Here is a 14856-nt window from a genome sequence, read left to right as displayed (position 1 = left end):
ACCCTTTCAATCCCCCCCCGCCTCTTGAACATGTCAGTCAGTTACAAAACAGCAGCCACCTTGAGTCTGCAATCTAACAATGTAATTAGTTCCCATAAGCTCACCTGGAAGCTCAGTGCTGCTTCATTTGTTCACGTTGAACTGTATTTCTTTGGGATCTTTGGCGGAAGCAGAGCTTGTCAATCAAGGCTATATATAACAAGCAACGACACTCGTTATCACTTGGTGAAGAAGCGTTTGACAGCAGATAAGAAGTGGTCGGCGCACCTAGTCTGCTCGTTTTAGATGTGAACATTTGAGCAGAAATATATTTTGCTTATTTAGAAACGGGAACTAGCTGATTGATACTGAGTTTCATATTTTACTAGGAAAATTATATTTTGTAGCGGCTTTCTTCTGATTTCTAATCAGAATCTATAATTTGACAATTTCGATTTTGGACTCCTCAGTGTAAGAGATGTGCTCGGTGCAGACTACTTTCCATGCTGCCTATGTTGGTGCACTGGGGTTGCAAGAAGACAAACTGGTACCAATGAGAAGAACCCAGCCTTCCACTGATGATCATCTTATTCCCACTGTAGATGGACAAGACCCACAAATACATTCTTAAAATGAATCCCATTTAAAACATATTTTTTCTAATTTTGGAAAAAAAGTATATAAATCTTAGAACCTTTCAGGCTTTAGCTGCTCTCTGTGTCCTCACTAGGGATATTTCCCCTCACTTACTGAGGGAATCAGAGACACAGCAGGAAGTGAGAGGAAATCTCCTGAGCTTTGACAGTTGTCACCAGAACAGGCGTCCCCATTCCAAAATATCTCCTCTGTTCTTGTTCCGAGGACAACTATACCATTTTAAATTTTCCCTCGCTTTCTGTCCTTGTGACAACAGCAATCAGGGCAAAAACATAAGGGTGAATCTCCCCAATAAGGTCACAGACATGAATAAAAGCATGACAGAGGTTCCAACCCACCTACACTGTATTCAAAACTAGATGGGTTTTCGCTGAAGTTCCATATTTTGGTTTGTGTCTTGGGATTAAGTCTGCTGGTGTTGGTAATATCACAGGAAATGCTTTTATTACTGCTGATCAGTGAGGCCACTACTTGACTGGTTTAGAGAATTATGAGGTGTGTGAGGGTGAGGAGATAATACTGGGTTTGCTTGTTGTCACTATATAATGTTGGCATTTTGTAAGTCCCTGAGGAACACATACTCTGGTCAAATGGCACAGAGATAAGATCTATGTACTCACAAGTCTGTCCCTTTAATGAGGCAGCCTGAAGCTGTTGCCTCAGGCAGCATCTTTTGTGTCACAAGGCAAAGTGGCATGGATGCTCTGTTGCACAATGTTTTCAGTGTGCCTGCCATCCCCTTTCTGATCAGAGTGTCCCAAGTTGAGAAGATCTGGGCGGGGAGATGTGTAAGAGCCATACACATCTCCCCACCCAGCTCTTAGCAACCTGGGATACTCTGGCCGGCATCCTACCTAGCTCCTGGCAACCAGTGACATCACTGGTTGCCAGGAGCTGGGTGGGACGCCAGCCAGAGTGTCCCAGATTGCTAGGAGCTGGGGTCTGCAGATGTGTATCTCCAGGACCTGCAGGGGGATCAAACTCATTCTCTACACATGCTCCCATGTCTGTGTCCAAACTGGATATCAGTTGTTAATTCCCTTCATACCGAATAGCACAGATCAAAGTTGAAGGAAATGTATGCCATATGTTTTACTTGTTCCAAGAAGTTATAATCTACTGGCATTTATCTGATCATGTTTTACATAACAACACTCTGAGCATGGACATCTCAACTCTCCCGGATGTTCCGGGAGTCTCCCGCTATTATATAGCGGCTCCCGGACACCTGGGAGAGAAACATTTTCTCCCAGAAAGGTTTACTCTGCTTTATCTAGCCGGCCGCCGTCAGTCAGAAAAAGAAAACGGCATAGTAACTAATAGCTAGATTGCTATTGGCTATTTCAATGTGCAAAAGCCAATAGCAGACTAGCTATTGCACCCACCCACTGCTGCTGTCAATCAGCAGAGGTGGACCTGAAGTTCTCCATCAGGTCCACCTCTGCTGACTGACAGCAGCAGAGGGCGGGTGCAATAGCCAACTTGCTATTGTCTAATTGAAATAGCAATCTAGCTATTAGTTCCTATGCCGTTTTTTTTTTTTTTCCTGACGGCAGCAGCTTTAGCTTCTTTGCTATCTGCCATCATTTCAGGGGGTGCTCTCTTCCTTGTTGTTGCACCCCCCCCCCCCCCTGGGGGGAGGAGGAGGGGGGGATTTGGCACAGGGTCAGGGCACCTCCCTGAAATGGGAAGGGAACCTCCCTGAAACAACTTATTTCAAGTTGGGATCCCTGTGAGCATGGTTTTGTTTCTAACATCTAATCCTTGAAGAGAAGTTTAAGTTCTCTTACTCATGGATAGATGTTTGACTTGGACACAGGTTTACTTCACTTAATTTGCCATGATTTCATTAAAGTTCATCACCCTCTTTGTATTTCGGTTTTACTCTGTTATCAGCGAGGTGAAAATGTTGTGGTTTTCCTTTGTCCTAATCCATTCAAACTTTCATAATGGATTCATGAATAACTTGTGGTTAATGTGACACATATACTCTTCGACGGCACTGAGGATAAGATGCCACTTGAACTTTAGACATATTACTTAAGTATTATTTTCATAAAACAACATATCTTGCTTATAAATGAATCAAGCTGTATTCCTTTTTATTTGTGATGAATGGACTTGAAGAGGCAAAAAAACATTTTATAGAAGTCTTCTACTGGTGAGAGATCTGATGCAAAAATTTCAGTCAATACATGGTTTTGTTAAAAATGATGAATGGGATAATAAGAAATCTGAAGATGTTGAGGAAGTATCTGCTGCTAGCCAGATCTAAATACCCGCTGCAATCATTCAGAAATGAGAAAGTAGAACTTTAAAACAAACACAAAATAACCAGTGCTCCCACATGTTTAGAACTGAACTTCAAGTCTATAATATGTATGGAATCCAACAGGAAATGAACATGCAGCCTAGTGAAATCTCACTCTCTCTGTTCTTTAGTAAACACTAGGAAGGAAGTCTCTTTTATCACAGCTAAACAATATAACCTGCAATTTATGCATTGTCTGAAATTACAGGAGAGTTTATTGTCTATGCAGCTGTAAAACAATTCACCAGAGGTGTTTACAGGCAGGCAGTTGGAGTTATAAAAGCTTAAAATAATGTGAAAGGTATGAAATTAAAACTGCTGGAATATTTTGGATGAAACTGTGTTCAGGCTGATCTAATAAAGAGAATGTAATGTGCACAGTTGAAAAAACCAATAGCATCCAGTCAGAACTCATCTTTCGCTTATATTAGAGCTGTAAACTGAAATGTGATTGGATGCTATAGTTTACATCGAAATTAGAGATGGGCAACTCCTGCCCTCCAGCTGTTGTGGAACTAGAAGTCTCATGAGGAATTGCAAAACTGACAGCGACAGGTATGACTCCCAGAGGCAGAGGCACATTGTGATATGTTGTTAAAGCACAGCTGAAGGGCCTAAAGGCTCCTGTATGGCAGTTTACATAAGTCCCATATACAGTTACTAAGTGATGCACAAGCCTCATAAAGTAATCAATAACGTCCTATACCTCCACTGGCTGAGCCAAATCATTCTTCATTTGTGTCTTACATACTCCCGATTCAAGGCACTGTGCAGTGGGCAGGACTAAGTATGGCTGAGTGACAAGCTACAGGCTTGTAAATTAGCAGTGACAATGCTGATAGCCATGCCCCCAGCAACATTTTGTCATCTCACTGTAGAACAAGCAGGCACAGCCTACATGAGAGTGACAACTCTGCTCTGAATTTAGCAGCAGTGCAGCATTCTTGCCATCCCATCACAGAAAGCTGCCTTAGGTGGACTTCACTCTTCAGTTCAATGGGTATTTGTGTGACATTGCAGGGGGTCTAAGAGAAAACTGTAACTGTTGACACATCTAAAATGAAGTTCTGTATCACATACTGTACTTCGTAAATGGAGGCCCTAGTCCTACTTTACGCATCCACCATTTGTTTTGTTAAACAATGTATTAAAAATTGTTAGAAGATGTAAAGAGTTTACAAAATGATACTCTTGTAGAAATTCAATGACTGACAACTTTTTTTTTACAAGCATTGTTTATTTGGGGGTTTTTTTTTGCGAAGTTCCTTATGCATATAATGTGTTTTCTTTGGTGAAATGTTTTCATAGTGAGGGTAATACAACAAATAGCATTTAATGACACAAGATGAAATGTTTTTCTTAGCTGGAATAACTTGTCAGAGCTTAATAATAAGCAGTGCTTTGGGCGCTGACTAGTAATTGCTACCATGTTGTATGCAAGCATGCTCACGAGTACTAAACCAATACCCCCTCATTACTTTGTTGTTTGAAATCTATAGAAGGATATTTACAAGTAAGCAAAGAAAAAACATTAGAACTATAGGATAAAGTTTTTCATTGCCGAGTAAGGAAAGATCTAAAAAGAAATATCTACAATGTAAGCTGTGTGTTTAAACAATAACTTCTGTTTGAAACATACTTTGAAACTATTTAATTTTGGGGAAGGGGTGGGGATAAAATGAGTGTAAAATGTTGCTGATTATGGCTGCCTGCTATGAAGTTCCTCTGGCAATTTCCTCCTTTCAGTGCTTTCATTGATGCCACTTGTTGGATTTATGTGTCAAAAACCTCACTGCAGAATTTTTATTAGCATCCAGATATACCTTCCAATACTGAAACGGGGAAATACCTTTTTAGAACACAATATTTAGGTACACGATACAACCCTGCCAGGAGGGGGTCACAAAAATGATCACATAAACCCTGTGGGTGTTTATTTTCTGCTCCCTTTCCTTTATATTAGCAATCAAAAATACCCAATGAAATATTCTGAACAGATGAAAAGTTTAGTGCAATATAAACAACTTTGGTAGCTAAATAGTAATTTATTGCTGTATTTCTGTAAATAAATGAGGGATAGAGGGAGAGTTTCTCTAAATGAGGGACAGTTAGGAGCTCTGCCAAGATAAGAAGCAGTAACATTCAGCAAAAGGAGGAGATGGTTGGTAGAAATTCACTTTTTTGGGTAGGGAATGGAAATTATGGAACATTGCTCACAAACATTGTTTTCTCTGACTCTTATTTTACAGCAACCTCATGTGGTGGCCGATTTAATGCCAAAGATCCTGGTTACATCACCTCAACTGGGTATCCGTATGACTACCCTTCCCATCAGAACTGCGAGTGGGTCATCAGTGCACCAGAGCCCAACCAGAAGATTGTGCTGAATTTCAACCCACACTTTGAAATTGAAAAACACGATTGCAAGTAAGTGCTTATATTTCTACATCTGAATACTCTCGCAAAAGCCACAGATGTGTGAGTGTGTGTATGTGTGTCTAGATAAAGACCTTCAACTGCTATATTTTAGGAAATCAGATATATTGATGTATAATCCAAAACTTCCAAATATTCATGCAGGTTTCCACAGTATTTAATGGAGGCTAAGATGTGTGAGCCAGATTGATTCCAATATCTGGCATATGCCACATGATGTCATTACTCTATAGATTAAACAGAAGCCTTGTATGACCCGCTGGGCTGAGGTTTCTCAAGTCCCAGCACTAAGCTATTGATTGGTATTGATCTCTCCTGCGCACTGGAGACTTTCAGGCCAGCATGAGAATGTCGATCCTACTACCCGTGAAGCACTATTTATAAAGCATGTGCATTTTTCCAATCCCCAATGCACGGATGAAGTCATCACACAATTCCACCATTTTATAAACTCCAGGGGTTAGCAAACCTGGAGATCTATTATATTTAACCCCTTAACGTCATGTTTGCTTTAACCTTTTATATACTCCAAATGTTTAACTTCAGCCGCCACTTAAACACAGGGTCAAAAAACACTTTTATAATGAATCAGGCCTGTAAAACATGTTTTTTTTGGAAGTTAATGGGTGAATACTGCTGTCTTCTGTAAATGAGTTCTCATGTTAGAATATCCGTAAATCTTAAATAATTGATGCCCTGACCCATATATGCCAGTTTCCATCTGTAGTTTTAGCTAAAATGCGAAGGCCTATGTTTACTAACTAGTAGAATAGTGTTATGTTAGTAGACATGGCTATTACAGGCTACCGGGTAAGTTAATAAAAGTCATGCGTTTTACAATAGACAAAAATTGCTGTGTACAAAATCAGAAATCAGATTTAAAAAAATCATAGCTCAGATGTTTATTTGAGCAAGAGCTGTCCTAGGCTGGCATAAAATCAAGGATTATATTATTTTAGGAAAGAATACCTTCATATACCATGATAAAAAAGGCTACTATCTCAGCCAGTTTGTTTTGACTGGTAGCGTGCTTTATACCGTTATAATGTTAAGGTTTAAGAGGGATAGCTTGAGGCTAATTTATAGTGCAAATATAGCCATTTTATTAGCATTGGATGGAGTAGGGAAGGATTAAAACCCTTATCAAGTTTTTATTGCTGTCTCTTTCCCAACTAGGTAGAATCTTCACCTCTGTTTGTTCTCGTGACTGTTGTGGAATTTTAGAATTGCCACCTTCACAAGAGGTGTGGCTAAATTTTGCAAAGGGAACATCTGTACTGGGGACAACTGTTTAGCAGTGGAATTCTTCTCATGTTATACAGATTTCTCTGCTGTGACACCAGGACATCTCCTCAAAAGGACGCAGACAGCACACTTATACTGGCAGGGTTTTTTTTTATCCTTTTCCTAGTCTATTGTAAAGTAAAAATAAATAAATGTTTTGGCTTTACATACACTTTAATTGGTTGCTATGGGGCAACACAGACTGGTGCAGACAGTTCTTCTTCAGACACCTTAAATGTCCATTATTGTAACTGTTATATATATATATATATACAGAGAGAGAGTTAGCTCCAAATAAAAAACGAAGCAAACTCAGTCCACTCCGCAGAGTCTATTTTAGGGCTCCTGCCACTGCTGTTATTTGTCTACAAAACCGCTTATCAAAAGACATTACCATCACAGGGGTGTTCACAAAGATACAAATAATATTCAGACTCCTGGCTATTGGGTCTGCTTAGACTCTCAGCCTGCTTCAGCACAGTATGATTATTTTCCTTAGGCTTTGGCCTGTTCAGAGTGCCTTTTTGGTAAGGCCAGACAGATCTGGACCTACTCTCTTTGCCTGTCCGTCTGCACACATACTGCTCCTGCAGCAATCTGTCTTCTGACAATTACTGACTAGAGAATACTCTTTTGTGACAACATCCATCTTAGTCCAGTCCATTTCACACCTGCTCAGGGACCATTCATGCGCTGAAACAGGCACTATCTGCACAAAGTGCTGTCAACAAGGATTAGTCTGAAAAACAGAAAAAAATATTTGTAAGAATATACCTAGTCACCCCTGCATTTCTGTCAGATAATGCACCACTTCGTGCAGAAAATTGTTGCAATTACAAATGTTTAGGCATTCTCATGTTTATTTCTTTTGTTTGTATTGGTTTGGCACAAAAAAGTGGAGAAAAAAAAGCCAAATCTGACACATTTCACACAAAACTCCAAAAATGGACTGGACAAAATTATTGGCACCCCCAATTAATATTTGGTAGCACAGCCCTTGGAAAAAATAACTGAAATCAATGGCCTCCTGTAACCATCAATGAGTTTCTTACTCCTCTCTACAGGAATTTTGGACCACTCTTCTTTCGCCAACTGATCCAGGTCTCTCAGATAGGAAGGGTTCCGTTTCCCAACTGCTGTTTTGAGATCTCTTCAAAGGTGCTCTATGCGATTCAGATCTGGACTCACTGCTGGCCAGTCCAGTACTCTCCAGCACTTTGTCTGAAACAATTGCTGGGTGCTTTCTGAATTGTACTTTGGGTCATTGTCTTGCTGTAAGACCCATGACCTCTGACAGATACCCAACTTTCTGCCACTGGGCCCTACATTGCACCCCAGAATTATTTGGTAGTTTGCAGATTTCATAATGTCATGCACACAGTCAAGACATCCAGTGCCTGAAGCAGCAAAGCAACCCCAAAACATCAGTGAACCTCCACCAAGTTTTTTTTTCATTTTTTTTTCTTCTGAAAACAGTAGAATGACGGGCTTTCCAAAAAAGCTGTTAATATTGTGTCATACCAATACAAACAAAAGAAATAAACATGAGAATGCCTAAACATTTGTAATTGCAACAATTTTCTGCACAAAGTGGTTCATTATCTGACAGAAATGCAGGGGTGCCAATATTTTTGGCCATGACTGTATATACAGTCATGGCCAAAACACTCAAGCAAATAGCCAAACACTCAAGCAAATAGCCTTCACTCCTGTATCACTTATTTTATCTGGTTATATACAGTGCATCCACCAATCATCACCCAATAGAACTCCAGGTATAAATATTCTTAACCCTTGCAGTGGGGCTACTCCTACACTTCAAGAGTTAAGTTTTTGTTTTCGTCTAGGGACAAAGATATGCTCACCTGAACCTCACAGCCTGCTGGCTCTTAGACTGGGCCCTTCAGCCTACTCGCCCCTCTCTACAGTGGTCTACGGTCCTGTGTCCTATACACTGTGTATATGACGTGAGGACACCAAGGGACATTACATGTTATATAACGAGAAAGGAGAAATTCACTGGTGGACGGTTCCATTCGTTTGTTGTAAAAAATAAATTTGGGGTTCTTCAATCTAATTCCTCTTTGAGTGCTTTTGCTTTGATTCATTAAAATGAGGTCAGGAAAGTATTCAGAGTTGTTAGCAGCAGTATTACCCTTGCCAATTTCTATCTGAAGTCCTCCAGTATTAGCATAAACCTTTGCTCCCAGTTGATTTTTTTGAAGGTATAAAATTCTTAATGCAACAAACAGGCGCATTTACATTGCTCACCAGTACAGAACATGGCTGACTGTATGATAACAGTTTGTATATGTGAGGTGCTAAAGTTGCCAAGTGCAAATTATCATTTTTCACAAGGTAAGAGAAGGGTGTTAATCGATTTCCAGAATTAATTGGTGAGAATTACAGCATGGAAAAGGTGCTAAGCACAGACATCTAAAACTTAAAAATCAGAGCGTAGATGATGTGCACAGCTATGTGGATCCAAAACAGATGATATGCTTCCTTAACAAAATGTATTTAGAACAGAATGTAATATTTAATGTCATCTAGCTATAGATTTGCTTGAGTGATAGAAGGGTTTGTAATAAAATAAATTGTCAAAATGTTTCTTTTTTTATTTTTCCCATGATTTAACTCCCATTATTGAATTGAAAGGCACCTGCCATGGAGGAAATGAATCGGGAATGTGATAAATCTTTAATTACATATGCAACCCATTATTGCTATACTGTACATGTACAGGCCAGAAATATTATAATGCATTGTTGCTGAGGAATGACTGTGCCTCAAGAATTGCTGCACAAATCTAGTTTTTTAAATTTAAATTATTAAAATGTATCATCACATTGATAGAGCTTCTGCCTCCAGCTGCAGGTTTCTCTGGTATCCATCTACGCTGTGGCTTAAAACTGGTGCAATTCCTTTTTAGTTATAGCCATGGGGTAACTATCAGGCCTCCTATTTTCATCACTTTTCTCTTCTATTTTATGATTGGATTTGTTAATCTTTCATGAGATGAGCGATGCATGAATTCCATTAAATACTTTTGCTGAGAGTTAGACCAATCTGCATTAAAACTAAGGTAATTAATTCATCCCTTTAATTATTATAAGGATTACCCAGATTCTGTGGTATGTTTAATGCAGGCAAAATGCTGGTTGTTTTTAGTCTGCCATGGAACCTTTATAATGTAAAGTTCTGGCCTACTAGTGAATGTACTTCCACAATCACTCTTCTGGTTCGGATACCCCTGCCACTCTGCATGTGCAGGATGTTGACCTCACTTTTTGCGGAGAAGCAATACACTTTTGTTTTGTTCCTGCCTCTTGTCCGATGACTGGAACGGGAGGGAGCAGTAGCTCACTGATGAGATCAACCCTCTGTTCTACCCTCCTGTAAGCTAACAGCGTAAGGGCCCGTGTCAACAGGCTTTTGTTAGCACCGGAACCGCTTCTTTCCTTTTTGAAGGAATGTAAGAGCAGATTGAAGCTGATCAAATGCAGGTCAAAAGGAGATCAACTGCAGGTCAAATGCGTCTGTTATTGAATTCTGACTGATCTCAGAATCATCTCAAACTAATTTGAAAAATAAGCTGCATTTTCCCACCAACACAAGACACAAAACCAATATCATTCTGCATATTAATAGGTATAGTGTTGGCCCCCTCCTCTCAGTGCTAGTGTGCAGAGGGATATGACAAGCTTATACTGGCAGTGTTTAAAAACATGTTTAAAGTAGATTTAAATCCAATCATTAAAATGTCATATACGCTTTAACATGTTAATGTAATTTCTGAAGTTGTTTTCATTCTTTTTAAATATGCTGCTTTAATCGAAAAATACCCAGCAATACCCTCAGGAAGTTCCTGAAAAGGGACTTTATGTAACTGTGCTTCTGCTTTCTTGTTGCCACTCTGCCACATGTGCTTTCAGTGGAGACTATAGGCAGCCATGCTGATACATATTGTGCAGCCATGGTGCGGGAAGCTGATCCTGAGTAATGATGTGCAACCTATGCTGGAGCATAGCATTGAACTGTATTCCATCCAGAAATACTATGTTGTTATAGTCTGTGTATTTAGGTATATATTCGTAGCTATGATTAAAGAAATGACAATTCAGTGACCTGTATTTGGGTATCAGTGAAATGACCAGTTCCTAATGCCAATAGTGTCAAGAATACAGTATTAAAATATACGCATATTGAGGGCAAGTAATATAAATTAATGCTAGCATGGTAGAGCAAGCATAATAATGTGACACGGAGTACCTTTGTTATGACATGTCAACCCTCCTCTCCACCCCCAGACCATCCCTTGCAGTGCTAGAGCTCCTAAAGTTCCTATACAAATACCAACTCTTGGTAATGTAATGGCATGTGCCTAGCCACCATGTGACAATGCTCAGGGCTGGTGGTTGTCTGTCCAGGCACCAAACACTGCCTTGTTGTAGGGGACATGCCCATTCTCCCCATACCTGGAATTTTTATTTCTGGGAACTCTGGTAAATTTCTTTGGGGGGCAAGTAGAGATATCATAATAAAGGTATGATATCACTCTTTATGTAGCCCACTCTACAATGCTCTCATTTGTTAATATTATTTACCACTGTATAGTTTTACTTTCAATTTATTCATAAAGTGCCCTTAATTTAATCACTTGAATGATTACTTGTTAATAAATGACTATTATATTTTACATTTTATGAAACAGAAAAAAAATTAGATGTTGCATTATCAATGATATTTCCATTACTAAAACTCAACAATAAGAGTTTAAATAAGTAGATTAGGGCTACATATCTTTTCCATAGTACAAACCCATTTTATATCAATCCTCCTTTGTAAATGAATCGTGACTGATTGTGACACTGGGCTATGCTTTTATCTATCTCCTGCACTTTCAATGGACTATTCATGGGTTATTTATGGAAGCGTTTATAAGGCACTGAACAAATTAAGTTCAGCTTTTAACTCTGTAGTATTTTATTTTGCAGAATGTTCTTTATTCATGTGCTCAGTTATATAGGATATAGAAAATGCATAAGGTGTATGTGTAAAATTAAATTATATGCAAATCAATAAGAATGTAGGCTGGCGCAAAGTAAATAATTCCTCTGTAAATTATTTAATGGGTTAGCATCACCATTTGCTTCCAGAACATGGTGCATGACAATGGTTCCTCTCAGCCCGTAACATACAAGTCCAGAAAGATACAGTCGGCATTTGGCCAAGGAGCCTTAGCAAAGGTTTATTGATTAACAAGAAAATACATCAAGACAGAAGAAAGTTGCCTTGGACATTTTTTGCCACAAAGTTCGGTATCCATTTCCATGCAAAATTCTTGTATTCCATTTTACACTGCCCATTCACATTGCAACTTTCCATGTAAAACTTTTAAAACTTGGGTTAATACAGTGGGCAAAACAGGACAAAATGCATAAAAAATTATAGAATATAAGCAATTTTTATAAAAAAGCAGCTATGTTACAATAACGCAGACTCTGCTGGGGTTCAGGATTGATGACTGGCAAGCAGGTTGGAGGCACAGTGTAAGCACAACATTTAGGATGGAGTTGACCCTTGCTGTATATTTATGGGATGTCAGTGTCTGCCTCTGGGGTTTTTGCAGTGCACATTTTCTAAATTACACTTTGCTTTTAGAGAAATCTGTAGGGATGTGTGTTCTCTAAACATCCCTTGCTGATCCCATTCATGGCAGAGTCTTTATAAACTGCATTATCTGAACTTCCCTCAGTCCTTTCTTTTAAATGCATTTAACCCTTTCTCTGTTGAGACTTAGCAAGCTTTCCGCCGTATAGATATGGATTTCTTGGCCATTCAGATCTAAACAAGGAAGTTAAAACATCTCAGTGAAAATAGATAAATAAAGGTCTTTTTTCAGTGGAAATGCTACTGGTCTTAGAAATGGCTGTGATTGAATGTCAGCGTGTCTGTCATGTAACCTCTGATATTTGATCTCTACAAAGACTGCCGGATTAGGGAGTCAATGGGCAGTGTTTGTGTGCAAGCAGGTATGGACACTGACATTTTAACCATTGTGCAGGCTGTGAGCTTGTATCAAAGATTCAACCCCCATGAGCTTTCCCCCTCCCTATCCATCCTCCCTCACTCCTTTGCTGAATGTTGGATGATGTGTGGATTTCTAATAAAGTATCGCAGGAAGTAATTGATTCCTTACAGGCAGAGAATTCTTCTGGCTAGAGGATCATTGAGGCTGAACAGAAAGCAATAGGAGGTGAGAATTCCTGGTAAACATGCCTGGATAGGATGACAGGCAAAGCAAGTAAGGTCAAGAGGGTTAGAAGGAAGTGGAAAAAGTACAGATACATAATGGAGAAGTAACACAGGAAATATTTCCAAACATGACAGGGAGAATACAAATTAATGAAATCGATATTATTTTATCAATGGGTTCCTAGAACAAAGTGCATTTGTGGTGTTTTAGGTATGGCTACCCTTAGACAAACAGACACCTTTGTGGTTTATCAGGTTTTCACAACCTACAAACCAGCTCTGGTCTTTAAAACACCCTTTTCACCAAAAAGCAAGTTAATTTGTTACAGTATATACCCATCCATTAAAATGAGTGCCATTTAGATATACAGTACGTAAACTTGTTTTTTTTGCCCTCCACCCACCAGCTATTCAGACTAGACATTAGTGATGTGCCAAATGCTGAAGGCGGACCAAAGGGTAAGGTTATTGGAAAATCTCACAAGATCTTTCAAATCTTATGACATTTCTCTATGTCATGCCAGATGTTTGTTTTCAGTAACTGCACATGTACAATACTTAGAATGCAGAGCATCAGGGAAGATGGCTACAGGATGCAGGAGGAGGAAGCTGACTCCTGATAAAGCATTGCTGAAGGTTGTACATGTTAAAGGAGCCCCAAACCAATCCGTTAACTACTAGTGATATCCAAGAAACACCTAAAACTACAAAATATACTCCATCACCTTAAACATGGTTTAATTTAATCTACTGAATCCAGAGAACATCTCACAGAGTTCCTGAATTCTGTGATGGTAATCTCCTTTTTTTCATTCTGATTGTTAATTGTGAGAAAGTTATTGATATTAATGTTTGCTTGAATCACGCTTTTTGTATCTAATAATCAGAAAGGAGCCTTAGTGGGTGTTTTCAAGAATTCAATTTCTGCTCCACAAGCATGGGATCTTAGATCATTAGATGACCGAAAAAATGGATGGTGCATTTATACACTTTTAACTCATTGCTAAGGAAATAGGATCTGCTCTCTGCTAGTTTAATTTTAAATTTTAACTGTAATTTTAAATGTGTTGCATAGATAACTATAAAAAATGTTTATTACTTATAGCTTACTTGGTCAAGAAACCAGATCTATGTCCAATTTGTCTTTAATATCCATGTGAGGAAAGGAAATAATAGACCAGTAAGAGCACCTGATCACATCTCTATCAGTCATTACCAAAGTCTCTGATGCTAATTAAACATGGCAGTCACTTGAGGCGTGCAGATGCAGCAATTTTTCACAGCTTGAAGGTCTTTTCTAGCAAAACATTAAAGTTAGCCACATGTGCCGAAAAAGCACTCTAAAATGATCACACTCAACCTATCAGTAGATGTACTTAAAATTGGTCCAGTGGACGAGGCACTCGCTGGTCTTGTACTGAAGCCACATCAATAGATTTATTGGTCGACGTTTCAACAAGGCTTTGCTTGTCTTTCCCAGACATCACAGTTAGCCACATTTGCCTACCAAACACTCTAAAATGATTGTCTATATCAGTAGATGTATCTAAATAAGAAATATTATTAATGTCCTCCTTACTATGCTAGTTGATGAAAATAAATGTTTTTGGCCCATTCATGGAATTAATCATGGCTTTAGTGAAAGACATGATTGAATCCTTTCCACTACAGCAGTATGCATCTTGCATAAAATATAAATGTTCCAGTCTCATCATTGTGTTAAGAATATCACAGCCTAAAACAATGTTCCAATTAGTGCCAAAATCAGCTGATTTACACTTAATTAGAAATGCAAGTGACACAGCCATCGTGATGGCATTTGATATTGACAATGTCCTATTGGACTAAATACTGATGGTATTATTGTAGTTTAAACACACACACACACACACACACACACACATATATATATATATATATATATATATATA

At 38.8% G+C, this 14856-nt stretch overlaps 1 protein-coding gene across 2 annotated transcripts in view; it reads left to right on the top strand.

Annotated features, from left to right (window-relative positions):
• Positions 1 to 14856, top strand: part of NRP2 (neuropilin 2) — a 142184-nt gene that overhangs the window by 25104 nt on the left and 102224 nt on the right. For both annotated transcript variants that reach the window (XM_018560590.1, XM_018560591.1), the window contains exon 2: positions 5197 to 5374. In XM_018560590.1, the coding sequence (XP_018416092.1) occupies positions 5197 to 5374 (178 nt within the window). The remainder of the gene's footprint in view (positions 1 to 5196; positions 5375 to 14856) is intronic.

The sequence above is a fragment of the Nanorana parkeri genome, unplaced genomic scaffold, assembly GCF_000935625.1.
Source record: "Nanorana parkeri isolate BGI_ZX_2015 unplaced genomic scaffold, ASM93562v1 scaffold467, whole genome shotgun sequence".
Lineage (NCBI taxonomy): Eukaryota > Metazoa > Chordata > Amphibia > Anura > Dicroglossidae > Nanorana > Nanorana parkeri.
The sequence above is the reverse complement of the archived record's forward strand: the minus strand, read 5'-3'. Positions and strand labels throughout refer to the sequence as shown.